The sequence below is a fragment of the Anomaloglossus baeobatrachus genome, chromosome 4 (assembly GCF_048569485.1).
Source record: "Anomaloglossus baeobatrachus isolate aAnoBae1 chromosome 4, aAnoBae1.hap1, whole genome shotgun sequence".
Taxonomy (NCBI): Eukaryota; Metazoa; Chordata; class Amphibia; order Anura; family Aromobatidae; genus Anomaloglossus; species Anomaloglossus baeobatrachus.
In genome coordinates, this window is record NC_134356.1 from 380,306,476 (window position 1) to 380,332,390 (window position 25,915).

Here is a 25,915-nt window from a genome sequence, read left to right on the forward strand (position 1 = left end):
TGCCTGGCAAAGCTGGATGCCAATAAAAGCGCCTATAGATGAACCAGCATGCCTGTATGACAGGAAGCTAATGGCTCCCAGGAGAGATAAAGGTAAAATTCTCTCGGTAGCCACACATTCCCTAAGGTGACCGAGCAACTTGCTAAACTTGCTAATGTTCCTTGTATGCTAATCGCATACAAGATTTCTCCCGTGCCTCCACCATACTCTGGAATGCTCTACCCCAGGATATCAGACTCTCTCCTACCGTGAAAAGCTTCAAGAGGAACCTGAAGACACACCTCTTCTGACAAGCCTACAACCTACAATAACCATTAGTCCAGTACACCACTGCGCAACCAGCTCTGTCCTCACCTATTGTACTATTCTACCCTCACCCATTCCATGTAGACTGTGAGCCCTCGTGGGCAGGGTCCCCTCTCCTCCTGTACCAGTCTGTTTTGTGCTGTTAATGATTGCTGCACTAGTTTTTATGTATACCCTTTTTCACTTGTAAAGCACCATGGAATTAATGGCGCCATAATAATAAATAATAATGATGTTATTTACATGCAGATAAACAAACCCTATATCTGTAGGTAAACATGACAGGTTCCCTTTAAATAGTGGACTACTCTTGATTGGAAGTAAAAATATAAGAAAATGTTGGGAGGCTATTTCAAATATTTACTACTTTAAAGTATAACTAAAACATTAAAAAGTATGTATTGTAGCCCCTTGAACACCTTGTAGATCTTTGGCAGTCTGTGTTTGAGACTCCACTATTCATTTATACCAGCATGCCTAGGTGGTCAGCTTGCCAGCCAGAACAGCTTAGATCCATTTTGAGTGTCCATAAAGCAGTGAAAAGATCCATATACTTTTTGCTAGAGGGGTTGAGTGATCTAAAATAACAATTTTGCAGTCCCTCTATGTGTCACTCTATGTTACTACAGACTTGTGAATTCTCACATCGCCCGAACTGCACTGTGCGGATTCTTCGGTGTCAGAGCCAGGAACCATGATCATGTGGCTTCAAATGTCTGATATACATGCTCCCAGCCACATTCCAACTAGAAGGGAGCAACCTCTCTCAATGCAAGTGTATTAGGGCTCATCCAGACTACCGTTCCGCTTGTCCTGGTCAGTTCCATTTTTTTTTTTTGCAGACCTACTGACAGGACTATCTTTTTCAATGTATTTTTTATGGGATCGGATGGCACATGGGAGTAATTCCGTGTGCCATCAGTTCCTACAAAAAAACACATTAGAGTCCGTATGTCCGTTCCGTTATTATGAAACATGTCCTATTCTGTTCCGCAATTGTAGACCATGATTCAGTACAAGTCAATGTGTCCGCAAAATCCCTGGAAGCCACACAGAATCACTTCTGTGTCCCTTCCGTCAGGTGCCCTTGCAGTCTGTGTCCCACTCCTGCGCCAAATTCACAGCTGCTCGCACCGTAGTGTGTTAGTATCTGCTTGCACAGCAGTGTGCGAGCAGCTGTGGAGATGATGAGCGCCAACATCAGGAGGTTATCTAAGTTCATTACCTGCGGTGATGAAGTCCGCTGTCTGTACTCTTTACGTCAGCGCTCGTCACTGAGATTCATACCTGCAACGTTATCTCATCAAGTCTCGCGGGAGCCTGTGACGTCACTGCTAGTAATAGCCTCGAGCTGCCCACGAGACTTGCAGTGAGGTCATGGTGCTCATTGAACTCAGTGATGAGCGCTGATATCCCGCATTCAGTGGCATTCATCACCGAAGGCAATGTGCCTTGTTAACTTCATGACATCAGCACTCGTCATGCCCTGTGGTGACCTGGCCTTATCTAATGATGTTAGCTCAGGTCACTGCACTGCTCTCCCAGCCAATAGGGTAAATTCTGTTCTTCATTGACTTGGACAGTGAGTGAGTATAGATCATCGGGGGACCTCTTTATTGGATTATGCCGGACCCAGATTTGTTTTTACTTTTCAATAAATTGGTGAAAGAGGGAATGTTTTGGTGAGTGTTTTTTCAAATAAAAAATGTTTTGTTGTCTATTTTTTTTTTACTGACTGGGTTAGTGATGTCGGGTATCTGATAGACGCCATGACATCACTAATGCCAGAGCTTGATGCCAGGTGATGTTACACAGCTTTTATCACCCCCATATATTACCCCAATTGCCACCGCACATGGGCAACGGGATGAGCTTCTGTAAACCGTCAGGATTGGCGCATCTAATGGATACAAAACTTCTGGCGTTGCTGTGGCCTGCTATTTTTAAGCTGGGGAGGGTCCAATAACCCTGGACCTCCCTAGTCTGAGAATACCAGACCACAGCTGTCCGCTTTACCTTGGCTGGTGATTCAATTTGTGGGGGACCCCACGTTTTTTGTAAAATAACAGTGTGGGGTGCCTCTGTATTGGATTACCAGCCCGGTGAAGCTGCCAGCCGAGGCTGCAGGCTGCTGCTGTCTGCTTCACCTAAGTTGGCTACAAAAAATAGGGGGGACCCCACGTCATTTATTTTTTATTCATTTTTTGGTACAAGTACAAGACTAAACACCCTTTACTGCCATATGAAAGGCACTAAAGGGTGCAAGATTACAAAATGCAGAGTAGAGGGACATTACAGTGTGTGCAGAATTATTAGGCAAATGAGTATTTTGATCACATGATATTTTTTATACATGTGGTCCTACTCCAAGCTGTAAAGGCTTAAGAGCCAACTACCAATTAAGTAAATCAGATGCTGTGCATCTCTGTAATGAGGAGGGGTGTGATGTAATGACATCAGCACCCTATATAAGGTGTGCGTAATTATTAGGCAACTTCCTTTCCTTTGGCAAAATGGGTCAGAAGAGAGATTTGACGGGCTCTGAAAAGTCCAAAATTGTGAGATGTCTTGCAGAGGGATGCAGCAGTCTTGAAATTGCCAAACTTTTGAAGCATGATCACCGAACAATCAAGCCTTTCATGGCAAATAGACAACAGGGTCGCAAGAAGCATGTTGGGCAAAAAAGGTGCAAAATAATTGCCCATGAATTGAGGAAAATCACACGTGTAACTGCCAAGATGCCATTTACCACCAGTTTGGCCATATTTCAGAGCTGCAACGTAACTGGAGTATCAAAAAGCACAAGATGTGCCATACTCAGGGACATGGCCAAGTTAGGGAAGGCTGAAAAACGACCACCTTTGAACAAGAAACATAAGATAAAATGTCAAGACTCGGCCAAGAAATATCTTAAGACTGATTTTTCAAAGGTTTATGGACTGATGAAATGAGAGTGACTCTTGATGGGCCAGATGGGTGGCCAAAGGCTGGATCAGAAAAGGGCAGAGACCTCCACTCCGACTCAGACACCTGCAAGGTGGAGGTGTGGTACTGGTATGGGCTGGTATTATCAAAGATGAACTTGTGAGACCTTTTCGGGTTAAGGATGGAGTGAAGCTCAGCTCCCAGACCTACTGCCAGTTTCTGGAAGACAACTTCTTCAAACAGTGGCTCAGGAGGAAGTTGGTATCATTCAAGAAAAACAATGCTCCATCACATGCATCCAACTACTCCACAGCACGGCTGGCTAGTAAAGGTCTAAAAGAGGAAAAAATAATGACATGGCCCCCTTGTTCACCTGATTTGAAACCCATAGAGAACCTGTGGTCCCTCATAATATGTAAGATCTACAGGGAGGGAAAAGAGTACACCTCTCAGAACAGTGTCTGGGAGGCTGTGGTGGCTGCTGCACGCCATGTTGATCGTAAAAAAGATCAAGGAACTGACAGAATCTATGGATGGTAGGCGGTTGAGTGTCATCATAAAGAAAGGTGGCTATATTGGTCACTAATGTTTTGGGGTTTTGTTTTTGCATGTCAGAAATGTTTACTTCTAAATGTTATGCAGTTATATTGGTTTACCTGGTGAAAATAAACAAGTGAGATGGGAATATATTTGGTTTTTATTAAGTTGCCTAATAATTCTGCACAGTAATAGTTACCTGCACAAACAGATATCCTCCTAAGATAGCCAAATCTAAAAAAAAACCACTCCAACTTCCAAAAATATTAAGCTTTGATATTTATGAGTCTTTTGGGTTGATTGAGAATATAGTTGTTGATCAAAAATAAAAAAAATCCTCTAAAATACAACTTGCCTAATAATTCTGCACACTGTGTATATATGTCTTTCTCATCTATCTGTGAATGTATCTATCTATCTATCTATCCCTCTATCTATATATCCCTTTATCTATCTATCTTTCTAGTTTTGACTGTATGTAACCCTCCTTCCACTTTTCTTGCAGTACGAAAAAAACGGAAGAAACACAGATGACACATGGATTGTATACAAAACGGAACAGATACGGATGTCACACGGATGCATCCATGGAAAAACAGGACCATTTTTTGCAGACCGCAAAAATGGGTCAGTCATGTGAATGTAGCCTTAAGCAACACCGTGCCCAGCTAGTTGGATTCTGACTGGGAGTCTGCATATCACTTAATTTTAGCTATTTGACCGCAATTTCTGCCTCTGATAGCGAAGAATCCTCACAGTGCACAGTACATGCAATTTGAGGACTCATAAGTCTGCAGTCACATAGATTGACTGCAAACTTGTCATTTTAGACTGGACAACTCCTTTAAGCTTGTACAATGATGTGTGTGCACTCATGGAGGAGCTAAATGCTTCTGCCTGGTATTATGTGTGCTTCTGCTCAGTGGTGTGGGAAATAAGTTGGGTTTTAATGCCTTGACCCTCGCTGACCTTCAAGGTTTTTTAATGTATCAAAAAAAGTTTGAAAGGTTTAGATTCATTTAAATTGTTCTGACTAAAAATATAATGGATTAGTCTATTCTTCACAAGCAGTGAAACAGTTATTAAGCTATATTTGTGTGTGAGATAAGTTGTAATTTCTTTCTTACCTGTGTTCATGTGGGATCATAGAATTCCATGACTGGCATGCAAAGCCGCTCTTTGTTGTGTTTCGTAAACCCTTGTAATTGCTGCCTTTTCGATTAATACAGTCACGGACATAATCTGGTTTTTTTTTTAGAAAGTACAGTTAATAGATGTGAATATGCTAATCCATTTTATATATGTGTACATTCATTATGCTTCCACACCCTGTCTCTATTCATTTTCTTTTGAGCACAGGGTTCACAGAATGTGAAATAGAAGTCATTAAAGGGGTTGACTATCCACTGAAACATATTTAAAAAGAGCTTTCAGAATGCTGTAAAATAATATTTATTTTACTAATCCTCTACCACTCTTATTGTAACACTGCTTGAGTTTCTTGCTTGTTTCTGTATATTCTATAAAGTCTGGGTGGAACTGTAAAGGCTGCAACCAATCACTAGATGTACCAGTGACATGATGCACCGGTGACCGCTATGGCCAGTGCTTGTTTGAATTTACCAGCTCTGCAGCATTTTGTAAAAAAAATTGATTTGTGGCAAATAAATTTGCTTGAATCTCAATACTAGAAAGTCTGCAATTTCTGGAAAATTACACATGGTGGAGTGGAGAGATAGAACTCTACTGACCAGAAGAGCCTACACACTATGGGAAGGAGAGACTTTCCCAGTGGAACTGAACATGGAACATGACACTGTGGTACAAATTGTGCTCTGTGAAGGGGGGCTCTCAGATGACCCACATACTGATCACTACTGTGCAAGTTATGATAATCTGCTAAATATCATAGCTATGGGCGGCACAGTGGCTCAGTGGTTAGCACTACAGTCTTGCAGCATTGGGGTTAAAATCCTACCGAGACCAAAATCTGCATGGAGTTGGTATGTTCTCCCTGTGTTTGCTGGGTTTCCTCCAGGTTCTCCAGTTTTCTCCACACATAGAGAAATTAGATTGTGAGCCTCAGTGGGGACAGTGATGCTGTTGTATGAAAAGTGCTATGGAATTAATGGAGCTATATAAGTGAATAAAAATTATTATTACTATTATTACTATTATTATTAGCTATAGTGCATTGCTGGGAAATATAAAACAACATTACCCCACATTCTTATCTTTTAATAGTTTAGGAAATGTGCTAAATAAGTTTTTTTGTCAACAGCCAATAAAAGGAGAAAAGTGTTCAAATTCCCTTGAAAGCATGAATTTAAAAAAAATCAACATGAACTCGATCCTCCGCGGATTGATCTGCTCATCTCTAGTACTCAGGTATCAATGTAATGAGACAGATGGTAGGTAAAGTGTGTAATGTTTATTTAATTATTTTACAGCATTAAAAAATCAGTGGCTGGGCAAACCCAGTTATCCCTTTAAGATTCAAAAATATATTATTTTCTGGTCAAAAATGTCCATTTAAGCGAGGACCAAGTGAACTGGCCTACAAAATTTTACTTTTTGTGTTAAATGCATGAAATAGTTTTTTTTGTTATGGTAAGCTGTCCTCTGGTTCCTAATCTGCTTTCAGAATTTTCCTATCAGGCAGGGATTTTAAATTTGTGAAAATATTTATTTTTAACAACAATTTAATACAAATGTTAGTTTTTTTTTAATTTTTTTTAAAAAATTGTTCTATTTTTTTCACTATGTAACTTCAAGTGCATCCCTTTTTAGTGCCCAACAGTAGTCTGTGAGCATTTTTGATCTCCACTTCCCTTTATAATGCCATGCATGTAGTGCAGTGTCCTGATGAAACTGCTCCCCGTGTTCGTCACTGACATCTCCAAGGTTATTGGGGAAAAAAATCTAAATGGAAGTGCAGGAAATGTATCTTGATAGACAGTGCATCACAATTCTTTGTAGTGTTGTAATAACTCGGTCCCAAGATCTCAATAGTTTGGTGCTTTACAGTTGCCAAGGAAGTTCACCACTACATTTCGAATGACTACCACGCCAGTGCCTCAGTCTTGCTTAAATCTGTGTAAAAATCAGTGTCTTTAAAAATTTCCCTTATTTGTGGCTGCACGAAAATTCCCTCAATGAAGTTGGCCTCACTGATTTGTGGAACTTGTTTTCGAGGTATGAAAAACCCTTGCCATCACAATCCTTTGCCTTGACAAAGTTCTTCATCAACCCAATTGTCCTTTATGGAGTGGCAGAAGGAAATCTTTTTCTGTAGCTACCAGAGGCTGATGCAGGACATTTTTTTTTCCAGGAGTCAAACTGTTTCTTGGTGACCACAATTTTTTTGTAAAAAATGTTTTTGTGGTCTCTATTATCCCATTCGCAGAGAAAACAAGAAAACTTTCTATAGCTGAGGGGCAACTGAAGCACCAAGGCTACTGCCTTAAGATCACCAAAAATGAGCCACTTTTGTAGTTTTAATAACGGATTTTTGACAGCAGGAGGCACATATGTTCAGATGCTTCTTTCAGACTTGCTGCATAAGCAAGAGGAACAGATGGATTTTTGTTGCCAATATGCAGAAGTACCTCTTTTAAACTGATTTTTGAAGAGTATATGAAAAGCCACTAATCTTTCTGTCTTAGATATGTGTGAACCCAAGGTTCAATGTTTGGTGGTTGTACCAAAGTCAGACTTTACAAAAAAAAGAGTTCAGATTCGCAGTTTGTGTGCTTTAAGCATGAACACTACTCATGTGAACATCGCTGTGCTCTGGTACACTCCGTGCTTAGCTCAGTGTGAGCTGCTTGCAGCATTTGAATAGCTTGCACTGGGGGAAATAACAGCATGATCAGATGTAGTGTGCAGCAAAAGAAACGTAGAAAAATCCTGCCCACCCACCCATGGAAGTATTCTGTTTATGGCTGACTGCATGTAGGCGGAGACAGACCAACTTCATAAGACCAGTGCAAAGTTATAACAATCCCAGTACCTAAAAAGCGAAAGTAATTTATGAAAGGGCAATGTAGGATAAATGTATTGAAAAAAATCAAAATTGTAGAAAATTGTTGCCTGGTGGGAAATTTCTGATTGCAGATTTGGAATCATTACACAAAAATGCTTTACAAACAACCAACAGTACTCATTTAACAAAATCTTTATTGATCAGTGTTATCATTACATAATACAGAATGGTTTGTTGTGCCTCCCCCCATACCCAGGTCCTCCCCCATTGTTGCTAACAATGCAATTTATAAAGAGAAGACAGTTTACAACAGATTCTTATAGCCAAACAGGAAAAAAGGGAAACAGCCAAGGTTCGACAAATGTTTTGTTTCAATAAAACTATGACAGTAAGGAGGACAGTCTTCATGGAATACAGTTGAAACCAGAAGTTTACATACATTATTTAAAAAGACACATATGCATTTTTTTTCCTCACTATCTGACATGAAATCAGAATAAATCTTTCCCGTTTTAGGGCAATTAGGATTACCAAAATTATTTATATTTGCCAAATGCTAGTATAATGAGAAAGAGAATGTTATAAGGCATTTTTATTACTTTCTGCAAAGTCAAAAGTTTACATACACTAAAAGTACTATTCCTTTAAACAATATGAGACAGCCCATATGATGATCTCATGTCTTTTGAAGCTTCTGATAGGTTTATTGGCAACATCTGAGTTAATTAGAGACACACCTGTGGATGTATTTTAATGCACACCTGAAACACACTGCTTCTTTATGTGGCATCATTGGAAAGTCAAAAGAAATCAGCCAAGATATCAAGAAGAGAATTGTGGACTTGCACAAGTTTGGTTCATCTCTGGGTGTAATTTCGAGATACCTGAAGATGACCCGTTCATCTGTACAAATAATTATATGCAAGTAGAAATAAAATGGGAATGTCCAGCCATGATACCGCTGAGGAAGGAGATGGGTTCTGTGCACCCTCTGGTGAACGTGCTTTGGTTAGACATGTGTATTTCAACCCAAGAAAAAAGCAAAAGACCTTGTGAACATGCTGGCAGAAGCTGGTAAGATTGTGTCATTGTCCAAAGTGAGACATCTACTATATCAACATGGCTGAAAGACCACTCTGCCAGGAACAAGCCATTACTCCAAAAGAAACATAAAAATGCCAGATTAATGTTTGCAAATGCATGCAGAAACAGATACTTTATTTTTTGGAGACCTGTCCTGTGGTCTGACAAAACTAAAATTGAACTGTTTGGCTATAATGACCATTGTTACGTTTGGAGGAGAAAGGGATAAGCTTTGATGCCTAAGAACACCATCCCAACTGTGAAATAAAGGGGTGGCAGCATCATGTTGTGGGTTGTTTTACTGCAGGAGGGACTAATGCACTGCACAAAATAGATGGCAGCATGAGGAAGGATGATTTTGTGGCAATGCTGAAACATCTCAAGACATCAGCTAGCAACATAAAGCTTGGGCGGAAATGTGTCTTCCAGATGGACAATGGCCTGAAGCATACTGCCAAACTGGTTACAAAGTGGCTTAAGGGTAACAAAGTCAATGTTTTGGAGTGGCCATCACATAGCCCTGATCTCAATCCTACTGAAAATCTATGGGCAAAGCTGAAAAGCAGATGCAAGCAAGGCGACCTACAAACATGGCTCTGTTACACCTGTTATATCAGAAGGAATGGGCTCAAATTCCTACCAACTATTTTGAGAAGCTTGTGGAAGAATATCCAAAACATTTGACCCAAGTCATACAGTTTAAGGACAATAATACCAAATACTAATAAACTGTAATTAAACTTTTGACTTTGCAGAATGGATTAAAAAAATGCCTTAAAACATCCTCTCTCTCATTATTCTGGCATTTGGTAAATATAAATAATTTTGGTTCCTAATTGACCAAAAATGGGAAAGGTTTATTCTGATTTCAGGTTAGATAGTGAGAAAAACATGCACATACTGTATGTCTTTTTAGATAGTGTATGTAAACTTCTGGTTTCAACTGTAAATACTATTTTTCTTATAAACTTAAGTCATTTTCTTCTCAAAGAGTGCCAATAACCCATATTTCACGTGATCTGATTTATGCTTTCCTGAAACCTCATAACGAAACATCTAAGACTCATATAATCTTTTTCATGAATTATAATGAAACCATTAAATATGTTAATGTTGTTCCAAAGCATTTGGCATTCTGAATCTATTAATATATTAGCACTGTATTACTTCATTATGAATATAGTGTTAATAAACTTCAATAATATGCATTTATACTTTCAAAAGAAATTAAAATATTAAAATAACCACAAAAATAGCCAACATAAATGTAAGTCGTCGAACATAGTACTGTAATAAACAACATTCATCGAAACATTTCTTCTGAAGCATTTTATAAGATTAAATGTTACCTTTCTTTTCAAAGAGATCAAATGCATGATCTAGTTTCTTCTTTATTCCTGTTGACAAGCTATTGAAAGAGAACCAGTGGCATCTCTTTATGCTTTTATCAAAAGCAAACGCCCTGGAGAGAATAATGCATTTATTAGCATTAAACATAGATTTCTTTTAATACCACTTTAGAAAACTACAGTCTTTTGTGCTTCAATCAAATAGGTTGGCAGTAAAGAAAGAATGTAGACTGACTCATTACATTGTTAAGTGCATAGGGGCACATTGGTTTATCAAAGACTTTGACTGTGTTTGATGCACCAGCATTCATCATAATTATGCAGCACAAATACTGTATTTAGTTCTTCACGGTACAATCATATTGAGTGGGTCAAATTTAGTGAAACTACCTGCATGCTGTTACTTATAGTACAGTAATGTCATGACATGCATCATGGTATAAGCCATGGGAATTCAAGAGTAAATACAGTATGTCTGGGTGATTATGTTCTTATGTTTCTGTCCTAATTTCACTTAAGATTAATCTTTGGCACTGCACAAATTCCAAGGTTCTGAAACATTGACAGCAGTTCAAAGACTTTTAATATGGAATCTGATATTTTCCAATATTACATTAGTCAATTTACAGCTCCCCACGCACATATTGTATCAAAGGGAAACTGTTTACTGTATTATCACATAGGGATAAAAACAAACATGGATGAAGAAAAAAATACTTAATAAATCACAAGTAGAGATGAGTGAATCAGGCAAAATTCAAATTCAACTGTTTGCATTTTGTTTTCTTAGGAAATCTGATTGGTGGAAAAGTCATTCTCTTTAAACTCCATAGTATAATGAATGTAATATGTAAAAAAAAAATACAGTACACTATAATAGCAGCATTTTACAGCATCATTGGCACATAATGATGGTGGCATACATCTTTACGAGGCCACCGTCGTTATGAGCCATTAATGCCATAATACGCTGTTGTTCTACAGATAAGTATTTGAGACCACACCAGGTCTTATTTCAATAAATGTTGATATTTTCATACTATACTGTGCTGCTATTTTACTAACATATGCTGCTAAATTTCATATTTTGTTGCTGTGTTACTATCAAATGCTGCTAAATACCATTCTTTGCTGCTATGCTAAACTATCATGCTGCTAATGACATGTGTTAACACATTTTGACTGTGTATCTTGTTGCTATTTTTGTGATATTATCTCTTTGTTATAGAATTACTAACAGTATACTCCTGATGAACCTTTTCAAAAAGGGGAAACATGTCAAGTGTGACTGCTCTCCGTTTAGAGAGTGGTGATACTGTGTTTAATATTGATAGTATAAAGTTATCACCTTTAATTGTTCAAGGCTTTATACCAAAAATATTACTGTAACTTATAGCACAGTTAATCTTTTTGATTACCTTGGTTTCTGGCTGCTGTGTCAATATAAACCCCTTTACTTAAAGACTTTTTTGGCTGTAGACTCTCTAGTAGACAGCATAGACTAATATTTATATCTGTTGTATACCTATACTAGTATTTTCTAGGCAAACTGTGTTGTTACCAACTCACTGAGGTCATTCAATGCAACTTAATTCTTGTTAATGTTCTATTTAAGTGTTTCTTTTGGTTTGTGGAGGTTTTCTATATCAGGGTTTTAGCATGATAACCTGTATTTTGGGGGCTATGTTTTTTGGTATTAAATCTAGAGACAACTAGGACTGAACCAGGGAAAGCTGTCGATGAGCAGGAGCACCATTGTGTGATAAGGGTGTCAACCTCCATGCCAAGGTAGGAATATATCAGCTGTAGGATAGGGTCTGCTAGGTACCCAACTAACTCATCCTTAAAAAGAAGCACCTTTTTAAGATTGTCCTTTTTACATCCTAAATGTTTGGTTCCTCTAACTGGTAGCTGAATTCATTCAATCTTAATGGGCATTATATTTTGAATGTACAACACCCACAGGCTGTCAGCCACCAAGTCATACTGTAGTTCTGCACCCGCCCATAATCCTATTTTCCCCAAGCTATGAGTATAAAGCCTATAATATAGATATTTTCATATTGTCATACATTTTCTGAATTACTGATGAACACAACAAATGCTTTTTACATTTCACAGAAAAGTTATGAAACCCAATCCTGGATTGTTTGCAGCCAAGCCTACATGTATTTAGCAGTTTAACAAAAAAACAAAATTGGCATCCTCCAAAAACACTTTGAAGCATTGTGATTATCTACAAATAGGAGGGTGAGGTGTAATATCAATACAATAAAAAAGCAGTTCTAATTGTCTACTTACTTGCAAGTAAAGGCTAGCCCTTTATTACGACTACATCTTTTGGCACAATTCTCTGTGGTGTTAAAAAGTTTTGTTTTAATCTCAAGCTGCTTGTTGATCCTTACTAAAGTGGTGTCTGAAGACTTTGTATAATCATGTAGACTGTTACGTTTTCTTATCTTGCCCTCTGTGGAAAAATAATCCAAAGAATGAGAAATTATTAGAAAATCATCACTTCCAAATTGACATGTTATTAAAGTGGTTGTCCACTACTTGGACATCCCCTTCACAGTCCGAATAGTTGCCCTTATTAAAAGAACAAAGCTTATACTCCCCTCCGCTACTGGCACTGTTTCAGCAGTGTCAACATTCACTCTCCAGAGGCTCACGTAACATCTTTATGTCACGCGAGCCCTATTCCCTATCATTGTCAACTTCACTGGCTGTTTGTTTCTGGATGTTTGATTTGTCCAGAGGTGGTGAGAGGTTAGACAGTGCTGATTGGGTACAGGGCTTTTATGATGTGACAATGTCACATCTGCCCTTGGACAGAGAGTGACAACACCATCGGTAAACTGCATGCATCAGAGGGAAGTATATGTGTTGTTATTTTTATGTGGGTAAACATAATGATTGAGAATGGCCTAAGTGGTGGATAACCCTTTAACTGTCCATAAACGAAAACTTTATTATGTATCTAAAAAGAATAAAACACAAATTTACATTCAAATTGTGGAGAATATTCTAGCATCAGGATTATAACCCCTATAATCTCAATTATATTTGTAGAAGAGAGCCTCAACTGATGGGGTTGTACTTTAAAAGGCATAACAGTAGTGTGTTTATATCATTGATATGTGACGTGGAACGGCTCTGTAAAAATTTCCCTTGGGTTGAACCTAGATCATGTAGGCAATCTGAAAATTGAAATCTTTTTTCTACAATTGCATATAGACTTTGATTAAAACTTTTTATTTATTTATCATGCTTGCTTGTATAGCACTGATTTACTGTATTTCACATCGCTTTGCAAACATTCTCATCACTATGCCCAATGGGACTCACAATTGAAATTTCCTATCAAGTATTTTCTGCAAAGTGTGAGAGGAAACCCACAGAGAATATACAGATTCCTTGCAGATGTTGTCCTTGGTGGAATTTGCCGGCTAAAAAGCAACAATACTAACTACTAAGCCACAGTGATGCATCATTATCACAATAACTCATACTAATAAATAATTTAACAACGCTAATAAAAGTTTAATAATAGATGTTTTAATAACCGTATGTTATCTTTCTGGCTAGTAATTGGGTTGTCTGGTTTACACTATTAAATACTTATTATCTGATTGAAGGTAAATTCAGCATCCTAAACTATTATCTAAAATAGAGAGTGATTTAGGAAATCTTTTCTCATATTAGAGGATGCATTTGATTCAGGCATCACCTGTACATCACACTGATCTTGGCACTGAAAATTTGCTAAACATTTCACATATACGGAAGTGTGTAAAGGTTTTAGGCAGGTGTAGAAGAAATTCTGCAAAGTAAAAATGCTTTACAAAATAGAAGTGCTAATCATTATTTTTTTATCAATGAACAAAAAGCAAATTGAATAAACAAAAGAGAAATCTAAATCCAATCAATATCTGGTGTGACGAGTCGACGCTTTACCTTCAGAATAACATCAAAGCACCAAATCTTCCAGGGACACTTGTTTCAAGGAAATTGGCAGGGCATTTGCCCCAAATGTAGGAAGGTGGACACAACATCCTGTTTAGACATATCAATCTAGCAGAAGTAGTAATGGGACACTACCGTCTGCTGGCCGAATGAAGAATCGCCTAGGAATGAAGAATCCCCTAGAAATGAAAAAACATCTAGGAAGGAAAATCCAGCCAACAGTTTCTTGGAGAAAGGTTGTTCATGGAAGGATGAGTTCAGAAGGAAGCAGGGACTCAGCAGTAGGTGATAAAAATCCCTTGAGTTGACCAGAAGGGGAGTTTTGGTGCCAAAGGAGAGAAGCATAGAGACGTGAACGCAGCGGAAAGTTGTCTCCCCTGCAGAAGAGCCAAGTGACCTGATCGCAGTGTCCAAACAGTCCATGTCAGGTAGTGTTCCAAAAGACCCCAATCCCAGACTGTAAGGTCAAGCCCCTAACATCGCCTGTCAAGACCCCGAGCTCAGACCGCGAGGTCAAGCCCCTGACGTCACCTATCAAGACACCGAGCCTGGCCTGTGAGGTCCAGCCATAGACAATGTTTAAATTCACAAACGAAAAACTACTAACAAATAAGGAATAACGTTTGGAACACCATTCTAAGTCCAAACTGGGTGCAAAAACCTAAAAAAACATCACTATGGGGAGATAAGGTATGCACACCAGTGACTATGTAAGGGGAATACATGAAATAGCAGAAACTGCTGTGTGAATACTGACATGAAAAATCCAATAGCTATATGTAAGAGTGAAAATGTGAAAAATGGAATCTGCATTACTGCCATGAACATATGAATCAAGAGAAATTTAGCTACTGAATTGATCAATGCAATAGAGCCCCAACACTACGCCAAAGTATTTCTCTACGTTTTTGCACCCAGTTCGGACTTAGAATGGTGTTACAAACGTTATTCCTTATTTGTTAGTAGTTTTTCGTTTGTGAACCCTCCCCAACCACACCTATTGCCAATCCATATCATACGCATAAATAGCCTGGGTCTCAGCTTCCCATACACAGTAAGTTTTTTAACTGCATGAGAGGACACACACAAGCTAGGGACCCCAACGTAGAGAAATACTTTGGCATAGTGTTGGGGCTCTATTGCATTGATCAATTCAGTAGCTAAATTTCTCTTGATTCATATGTTCATGGCAGTAATGCAGATTCCATTTTTCACATTTTCACTCTTACATATAGCTATTGGATTTTTCAAGTCAGTATTCACACAGCAGTTTCTGCTATTTCATGTATTCCCCTTACATAGTCACTGGTGTGCATACCTTATCTCCCATAGTGATGTTTTTTTAGGTTTTTGCACCCAGTTCGGACTTAGAATGATGTTCCAAACGTTATTCCTTATTTCCTGTAATCCCAGACAGATCTGATCATGTGCAGATCTGGCTCAGTGGAGGCCAGACCATCTTTATATTTGAGTTGAAGATCTTTTTAATGACATTGACTGTATGTTTGAAGTCATTGGCCTGCTGTAGAATAAATTTGGAGCCAGTCAGATGCCTCCCTCATGGTATTGTATGATAGATAAGATTGTACCTGTATTTCTTAGCATTGAGAGGCTCAAAAAAATGGGCAACACCTAGGACCAGAGATGCACTTAGTGCGGCAGATGATAGACATGTCATGCTTATTTCCCTTCAAAATCAGAAAACATTAATCAGTGCTCCCAGTTCAGAACTGGCAGCAACTAGTGGGACCCAGCTATATCCATCTAAGAATGTGGTCAAACATTGTCTTCATTGAAGAATTATGGCCAAAAACTATACCCTCAACATTGATGAAAGGCTAATTAACTCAACTATGCAAAAACAAAACATAGGAACTGGGGTTCAGATAAATGTCAGCAGGTACTCTGGACTGATGAGTCAAATTCTGAAATATTTAGCTGTAACAGATAGCAGTTTGTTTACCAAAAGTCTGGAGAACGGTATAACTGGTAGTGCATGTAGACAACAATGAAACATGGTGAAGGTTGTTTGCAAGTTTTGGGCTGAACTTCAGAAAATACAGTTGGAATTTGGCCAAAATTAATATTTGTCAATATTGAAAAATTCAGGCAGATTCTTATCCGTCATGCAATACAATAAGGATGGCACCTGATTGGCTACAAATCCTGTAACTGCTGATATTGCCCACCCCTCAACTCCAAGAACCTTGATCTTAACGCATGTTTCCCAGGATTACATTAAGAGATAGAAGGCTTTGCACAAACACATATCCACAAATCATTTTTTCATAGAGTTCAGTGGATCGATCAGCAGAGGATCAAATTGGAGTCAAATTTCTCAAAATTCATGGTTCGATGCGAGAAGATCACAACAAAGCAAAAAAAAACAAAACCTTGCCAATTCTCACATTGCTGAAGCATAAAAGAGCAAGCTAATGATGCTTTACAGGGTTTTGCAGGCTTCCTCATAATGCCCTGCAGCTATGATACCACAAGCCAGTTTATCGGGCAAATCATACATTCCTCTCTCCTCTCTCACTTTATCGCTCCACTTTTCTCTTGTATTTTTTATGTTATACATTTGTATTCTGAGCAATTATAAACAATTCTATACAATGAGTAGCTGCAAATTTATTCAAAAATAATTTTGATAGAGAATTAAGCAAAGCTGGAGAATTTGGATTTCAAATGACCCTCAAAATGTTTGTAACAACATCCATTTCAAGTCCCTTTTTAAAAAGCAGCATGCAGTTCCTCTTATTTTGATACAAAACCAAGATAAGTGCACGGCTGGGGACTCCAACCTGTAGCCTTATGCTTTATCTGTGCTGGGTATCATAATATAGGAGAATGCTATGACATTTTTTTTAAAATGTATTTAGTTTTACATCACGATAGTGACCCATAGACAGGGTCTTTGATTGGTTGCAGTCAGACACGCTGTTACACAGGCTGGGGGCTCATCTGACTGCAACCAATCACAGACACCAGAACTGTCATTGGGTGCGGGAAGCAGTACATATTGATGAGTGATAATGAGCAGCCCTAAAAGTAGAATGAGCAGACCAGAAGCAGTTACAGCCGGAGACTGGTATGCATAACGCGCCTGCTCCAATACCCTTAACCTTTCTACCACCATTTTTAAGCACCAGATTCTAGTCTCCATAGACTTATATGGAGACCAGTGACTGGCCTCATATCCGGGATCAATTCTAGGCAGGAACCTTTATTTATTTTTTTAAATCCTTTTAGACCCACTGACCCCGGATATCTGTGAGTCCGCCCATCACTATTAGTGAGCACTTCTTTTTTGCCAAGATAATCCATCTAAATCACAGTTGTGGCATATCAAGATGCTGATTAGACAGCATGATTATTGCACATGTGCCTTAAGGCCCAGTCACACACAACCACTTACCAGCGATCCCGAAAGCGATGCGACCTGATAGGGATCGCAGGTAAGTCACTGGGAGGTAGCAGGTGAGATGTCACACAGTCAGATCTTACCAGCGATGCAGGAACAATGCAGGTTGCAGTAGCGACCTGTATAACGATCTCAGTAGTCACTGGGACTCTGTCACACAGTGTCAAACACAGCGATGTGTCCTGCCCAGCAGGACATCGCCTTTGAAGAAAATGGCCGGACCATTCTGCAACGACTAGAGATCTCACAGCAGGGGCCTGATCACTGGTAGGTGTCACACATAACAAGATCGCTAACGGGATCGCTACTGTGTCACGAAAACTGTGACTCAGCTGCGATCTCACTAGCGATCTTGTTATGTGTGACGGTACTTTTAGGCTCGTCCCAATAAATGACCACTCTAAGGGGTGCTTCACACACAGCGAGATCACTGCTGAGTCATGTTTTTTGTGACGCAGCAGTGACCTCATTAGCGATCTTGCTGTGTGTGACACTGAGCAGCGATCTGGCCCCTGCTGTGAGATCGCTGCTCGTTACACACAGCCCTGGTTCATTTTTTTACTGTTGCTCTCCCACTGATAAGAACACATCGCTGTGTGTGGCAGCGAGAGGGCAACAATCCTGAATGTGCAGGGAGCAGGAGCCGGCGTCTGACAGCCTGCGGTAAGCTGTAACCAAGGTAAACATTGGGTAACCAAGGTGGTTACCCGATATTTACCTCGTTACCAGCCTCCACCACTCTGACGCTGCCTGTGCTGCCGGCTCCCTGCTCTCTGCACATGTAGCTGTAGTACACATCGGGTTAATTTACCCGATGTGTACTGTAGCTAGGAGTGCAGGGAGCCAGCGCTAAGCAGTGTGCGCGGCTCCCTGCTCTCTGCACATGTAGCTGCAGTACAGATTGGGTAATTAACCCGATGTGTACTGTAGCTAGGAGAGCAGGGAACCAGCGCTCAGTGTGCGCGGCTCCCTGCTCTCTGCACATGTTGCAGCACAGTGACGTGTGTCATTATGATCGCTGCTGCTTCTGCTGTGTTTGACATCTAAGCAGTGATCATAACAGCAACTTACAAGGTCGCTGTTACGTCACAGAAAATGGTGACGTAACAGCGACGTCGTTGTCGCTGTCGCTTAGTGTGAACCCAGCTTAAAATGTGCAGTTTTATGGTAATGAAGAGTTCCAGGGGGTAAAAAAAACAGTCAGTATCTGGTGTGACCATCATTTGCCAGTCCACCATCTGCTCTGTGCAGTGAAAACCAGGATTCATCCATGAAGAGAACAATGCTCTCTCAAGTCAGTTATGATGACGAACTTCAGTCACGTGTAGACCCCAATGAGGACGACGAGCATGCTGATGAGCTTCCTTGAGACTGTTTCTGACAGTTTGTGCAGAAATTATTTGGTTTTGCAAATCATTTGGTGGCTGGTCTCAGATGGATGAGGTGAAGATGCTTTATGTTGAAGTCCTGGGCTGGTGTGGTTACATATGGTCTGTGGTTGTGCGGCTGATTGGATGTACTGCCAAATTCTCTGAAACACCTTTGAAAAATGCTTATGGTAGAAAAATGAACATTTAATTCATGGGCAACAGCTCTAGAGGATGTTCTTGCAGTCAGCATACCAATTTCACACTCTCTCAAAACTTGTGATATCTGTGACATTGTGTTGTGTGATAAAACTGCACATTTTAGAGTGGCCTTTTATTGTGGCAGGCCTAAGGCACACCTGTGCAATAATCATGTTATCTAATCAGTATCTTGATATGCCCCACCTTTAAGGAGGATGGATTATCTCGGCAAAGGACAAATGTTTACTAACACAGATTTATACAAATTTGTGAACATTAATTGAGAGAAAAAGGACTTTAGTGTACATAGAAAAAGGCTTAACATCTTTGAGTTTAGCTCATTTGAAATGGGAGAAAAAACAAAAGTGTTGTATTTATATTATTGTTCAGTATATTTTGAAAGCATTCTTAGTTTCCATACATCTTTTCCAGACATTCCTGAAACTTTTGCACAATTCTTTAATGTCACACGATCTGGTGACCACTTTTTGCTTCCTGCAGCTTTCTTCTTTGAGACAAGCATTCTGGGCCTTCATCATACAAGATGGCCCCCGCAGTGACATGGAGAGTACAATGGTAAATGTGAACCATGTCTCCCGACCATATCTTCTGGGATGCAGTAAGAATGGAATCCTGATCTCGGCCAAAGAGGAAAACGAGGCAACGAGAGGACACCAGATTTCATTGTTTCCTGCCAAGATGTAGGTTTGCTTTAAAGGGAACCTGACAGCTGATACATGCTGCCACAGGTAGCATGAGTCAGACACTGGTTCTGTAACTTTAGCTAGTTTTCTCTTTCCTCTGAAACGCTGTGGGGTATTAATGACATTAGATTAGGTTTAACCATTTAAAATGGACCTCACATCAAAATGTCAGAAATCCATTAATCACTTGCTAAAATTAAAACAAATGCAGTTGATAAGTACTATAGGAAAAATATGATGCATAAAAAGTTGTAAAATTACAACAGTGTATCAGAGAAATTTTATAAATGCAAAAAAAAATAGTAAGTGGTTTGTTTATCATACTTAACACAGAAATATGTGAGGCAAAAGCCTCAGTAGAATTCATCAAAGTCTAACCACAATGAAATGATTAATTGACATTGCAGGAAGTACTGGAAAGCAACAGAAAAGGAAACATCCATACGATAAACTTATTCTCTTTTCTTTTTGCTAGAATTAATTTTTTTTATATTTTTAGTAAACTATAAATATATGTACAATAAACTCTAGATGCAAAATAGTTTTTCAATTGATTTTTACTTAAAAATATGTCCATTAATATAATTCTATTAAAAAGGACCAGTCATTTGCTAAAAAAGTATAAACAATAGTGATGATCAAGCACTAAATTGCTCAAGTGCTTGTTACTTGAATTGAGGGGGTCTGATGCTCGGACGGGCTTGATTCAAGTATTGAATATAATGGAAGTCAATTGGGAACTTGAGCATTTTTCTGACAGACCACCCTGGAGGTCTGGGGGGCGGAAATGGATGGAAATGGATGGAAACAGCACTGAAGTGTAATGGTAACAGCTTGGGGAAAATGCCTGGGCACATCTTTGACTCCCAGGTTGCTAATGGGAAGTAAAAAATAAAATATTTTTTTTTAAAAAATAAAAGCGTGGGATCCTCCTATTTATGATATGCAGCCAAGGTAAAGCAGACTGATGTGAGCTGATATTATCAGGCTATAAAGGTCTATGGTTATTTAGCCCTTCCCAGCCTAAAAGTAACAGCTTGTACCTTCCCCAGAATGGGTGCATTTGTTAGATGCACCAATTCTGATGCTTCACCCCGACTCTTCTGGATTGTTCTGATGCAGTGGCAATCTAGGTAATATTTTGGGGGTCTATATCAGCTGTGAATTGTTAGATGGCATCAAGCCCAGGGGTTAGTAATGGAGGATAGTGTATCTGACACTTCCATTACTAACCCAATAAGCGTATAGTTGAAAAAAACACACACAGAGGAAAAATAGTTTATTTCAATAAAGGCTCTCCCACACAATCCATTGTTTACCAATTTAAAAAGAAAAACGTTTAAGCCATTACAAAAAAATAAAAAACCACTAGGTCCCAAGACGTCCCCCGAATCTGTACTCCAATCTATGATCACTCCTGGTCAGTGCCAGACCGAAAGTTCCTCACGTGCGGCAACATCACTGAGTTACTGATACCATTGAGCATGAGAAACTCCGAGTTTGGTGTTGACCTCTGTAGTGAGAAATTCCAGAGGTCTCATGCAAGGTTCCGTCACTGAGTTACTGACATCCGCGTGTGTGAAAACTTCGAGTTCTGGCACTGACCGTAGTGACTCCAGAAGAATTTCTTGCGGTGACAAACTATTGGTCTAGCGCTGACAGGGGGTGACCTATTGAGTCGTGTTGTCTGAATGAGGCTCCATAGGTTGCAGTACGGATTAGAGAGACATCATGGGACTACTACACCATGGATTATGTCGGATCTTCATGGCTTATTTTTTTAAATAAATTGGTGATCAAGTGATAGTGTGAGGGAGTTTTTATATAAAAAAACCTATTTTTTCCTCTGTGTGTATTTTTCTAAATTTACACTTACTGAGATAGTAATGCGGGTGTCTGATAGACCTCTCTCCATTACTAACCTCTAGGTTGGATGCCAGCTGACAATTCACAGCCAACATCAACCCAAAAAATAACACCCCAAATACCACCGCACAAGGGCAATCTGGAAGATCAGGGGCAAAGCACCAGAATTGGCAAAACTAATGGGTGCGCCAATTCTCAGGTGGCTCTAGGCTGCTATTTTTAGCCTAGAAAGGAGCCAAATAACCATTGACTTTCCCAGCCTGACAATATCAGCTCTCAGCTGCATGCTTTACCTTGGCTGCTTATCAAAAATAGGGGGGCCTCATGTAATTTTTTTAAATTATGTATTTACTGATAAATAAATAATTTAAAAACATTTTTGATCACTAGCCAAGGTAAAGCAGATAGCTATGGACTGGTTAGTTTGAGTGGTGATCACATGACCGCATGTATTTTATTACCATACCTGCTATAAGTTGCCTTCTAGCTTCTCATCTGCTTCTCTCAATGTTGTCTCTGCTTTCTCAAAAGAGATAAGCAGATGAAAATTAGTCAGCACATGATTACAAATATATAAATTGCATACGTGAAATCACATAATGACTGCTTAAACCAGTTAGCAGAGCTAAATCCTAATAATGTATATAATACACAGTATTCGACAAGCTGTACTGCTTGATGATAGTTTGTCTGGGGTAGAAACTCTACTAATATTCTACATTTAAAAGTACTAATTGTCTCGGATAAATCTTTAGGTGTAAGTTGATTATAATTTAGCGATAATTGTAGCTAATTACTAATAGCTTCTAATATTTGTCTGATGGGCATTTGTGATTAAAAGTGAACCTGTCAGCTTATACTTGCTGCCCAAATCATGGGCAGCATGTGTCAGCCACTGGCTGTGTGATTGCAGCCAAATGTGTTTCACTCTGAATTGCTGCTTCGTTTCCCAGAAAAACATACTTCTAATTAATGCCAGGTAGAAATCCGAGCTGTGCACTATTTGTACAGATAGGTCTCGCCGGTTTCTCCCAACTTGCTGCTCTTATCCTGGGTTCTGATATTAATATTCTCCTAATACTAGCCTTCTCTTCTGGCTATATTCCTATCTGGCTACTGCTAAAGAGTTCCAGCCCTGCTGCTTGGGATTATGCCTGTTATACAGAGAGCAGTATGGTATTTGCTATGTGCTTTCTCATTTATCTAAGGCCTCCTTCACACGTCAGTGATTCTGGTACATACCATATGTGTTTTTTTTTTATACGTACCAGAATCACTGACATACGCAGACCCACTATAATAAATGGGTCTGCTCACACATCAGTGATTTTTCACTGAACGTGTCTCCATGCAGCGTACACACGTGTCCATGATTCTGCATAGAGAGAAGTCAGTTTTTTTCTGGCATCACTGATGACCCACGGACCACACTATGGTGTGATCCGTGTGTGATCCGTGAAACACGTACCAGAAAAACACTGACATATCAAATAATAAACATTTTCAACTCACCTTTCCAGCGACGCGCTGTGCAGTCTCCGCTCTTTGCAGCTCCTGCCCGGCTCATGGATATTCATGAAAGCAGGAACAGCCAACCCGGAAGTAGCTGCAGAGAGCGGTGGGCAGACTCTGCAGAGGAGTTCAGCACCATGGACAGCAGTAGTGAAGGCAGGTGAGTAATGTCCATTTGCAATCACGGATCATGGATCACGGATTGCACATGGACAACCCACGTGTGCCATGAATCATGGAACACGGAGGTACATGTGTGTGTTTTACACGTCAGTGAAGAACATCAGTATTTTTCACTGACGTGTGAAACGGGCCTAACATAAACCTTTCTACAGCGCTGGGGTCCTGGGTTCAAATCCCACCAAGGACACCATCTGCAAGGAGTTTGTATGTTCTCCCTGTGTTTGCATGGGTTTTCTCCGGGTTCTCTGGTTTCCTCCCATACTCCAAAGACATACAGACAGGGACTCTAGATTGTGAGCCCCAATGGGGACAGTGTTGCCAATGTATGTAAAGCGCTGTGGAATTAATAGCGCTATATAAATGAATAAAATTATTATTATTATTACTGTTTGCTGTTAGATTGTAATAGGCTACCGTAGCTTGCATTTACTATGTCACCTTTTCCATTTGTGCATGTTTTGTATGTTTCCTCACCTTTGGTTCCTGCCAATTTTGGCATGCTTTTCCTATTTTATATTTTATAGTGCATAGCAACCTCCTCTTTGGGTTCCTCAGAAGCTACAAGAAACAACTCAATGGCCTTTTAGACAGAAAGGTCCTAGTGTGGGTTTCTAGTATTTCAGATAGGGTTATTCAAGCCTATTCAGGAGTCATTGTGGGATGTGCAGCTAGGGATACTAGGCTGTACAAGAACCAGTAGGGTGCAGGTACGGTTGTATTGAGATAGGCTTTATTTCCCCTTGTGCACCTGTTGGAATACTTATCTGCAGAGATCGACAGATCAGGAAAAATCTGTCCAGAGGACAACCATTAGTTATGTACTTCACATTAAGAAAGAGTGGCAAGAAGAAAGCCATTTTTGAAAGCAACCATGAGAAGTCCAGACTGCAGTTTGAAAAAAGCCATATAAGGGACACAGCTATCATGTGGAAGAAGGGGCTCTGATTAGATAAGACCAAAGTAGACTTTTTTGAGCTAAATGCAAAATGCAATGTGTGGCGGAACAGTAACACTACTTATCACCCTGAAAATAACATCCCCACTCTATAGGCAGAGACCTATCAATCACTGTCAGTGGGTGGGGAGAAGCTGCTTGTACAATTAGTGCATGGCGAGGCTAGACCCTTGGCAGCATTTTATAAGTATGTTTTTCTCTGAAATGCTGCAGTTTTACAGAAAAATATACATGGTTGTGATCAAAAAGCCAGTGGCTGATACATTGTGCCCATAGTTTGACCAGCGTGTATCAGCTTACAGGTTTCCTTTTAATAAAGTTATCTTTTGATTGCTTGGATTATTTTTAAATGGCCTAATCAGGACTCAGTTAGTGAAGAAGCTTGACGGAGTCATGAAATATGCAAGTTGGCAAAGATTAACATTTACTGTTTCCCTATGATTTAAACAATATAGATTAAGAGTTGCAAATGTTTTCTCTTGTCAAAAATTTAGCTTGAGAGTCCAACAACATTATTTCTACTGAAACAGTAATAGTTTGCTTTGGGGCTTTGTGCATCTTTGGAGATATATTTAGTAATGATATATTTTGAAGCACATTCTTTTCCTCATAAGAAATAATAAAAATTGCATATACATGCTAAACCTAATTTTTCCAAAAGTGGAAAAAAAAGGTTATTCAAATACTTTTAATTTATGGCAATTATACAAATTGGTATTTTCTAGAACATTTAACCTCATGACCAAGCTAAGGAGGAGTGCTAACTTGTTTCCTCAACGCTTGTAAAGCTGTATGGGGTTATAGCGCATGCTTGAACACTGATCCATATAAGCTAATACTGAACATGATTATATGGTAAGGTGAAAGAACAGTTTGTTGTAGAGATTGGTAGGGACCCAGAGGTCAAGTTAAATTTAAGATGTCTAATCTATAGTTAAATGGAATCTGTCAGGCGATTTTGTAGTACAATACTAAACTAACTTTTATTGTTATAGCTTCTCTTATTATTCTGCTGTAAGTTCTGTAGAATTCAGTGTCTCATGCACACTAGTCAAGTGTATCTAAATACAATTTACATACTCACTGCTGCCCCTCTCCCACCTCTCAGTGCATTCACTATCACTGCTGAGAGGTGGGAGGGAGTATCGGTGGGAGCAGCAGTGCAAATTCAGTTCAGATTTACTATCGCTGATGCCAGCACTGAGAGGTGAGAGGAGGGAGCAGTGAATATTCAGTTTGAATTCATATATGCTTGACTATTTACTACATCACACTGAATTCTACAGAGCTTACAACAAGATAACAGGAAGAGGAAGTGTGATAAAAATTATTGATTTAAATTTTATCTCTACTGGCTAACACGGTACAAAGATATATTTTACTTGTATCATGATTCTGAAAGGTCTCTTTAAGCTCTATTTAAAGATAACATTAGTATTGTACTACAAAATCACTTGACAGATTCCCTTTAAGTGGGAGATCAGAAAAGAAAATGTTTTAGATTAAAAAACAAAATCAGTAAAATAATACAATATAAATTGTACTGAATTTAAAA

General features: G+C 39.2%; 1 protein-coding gene across 2 annotated transcripts in view; it reads right to left on the reverse strand.

Annotated features, from left to right (window-relative positions):
• The window catches only part of HGF (hepatocyte growth factor), a 262,687-nt gene that overhangs the window by 203,728 nt on the left and 33,044 nt on the right, over positions 1-25,915 (reverse strand). For both annotated transcript variants that reach the window (XM_075342579.1, XM_075342578.1), the window contains exons 2-4: positions 12,487-12,652; positions 10,186-10,298; positions 4,896-5,010 (exon numbers count right to left, since the gene is read on the reverse strand). In XM_075342579.1, the coding sequence (XP_075198694.1) occupies positions 4,896-5,010; positions 10,186-10,298; positions 12,487-12,652 (394 nt within the window). The remainder of the gene's footprint in view (positions 1-4,895; positions 5,011-10,185; positions 10,299-12,486; positions 12,653-25,915) is intronic.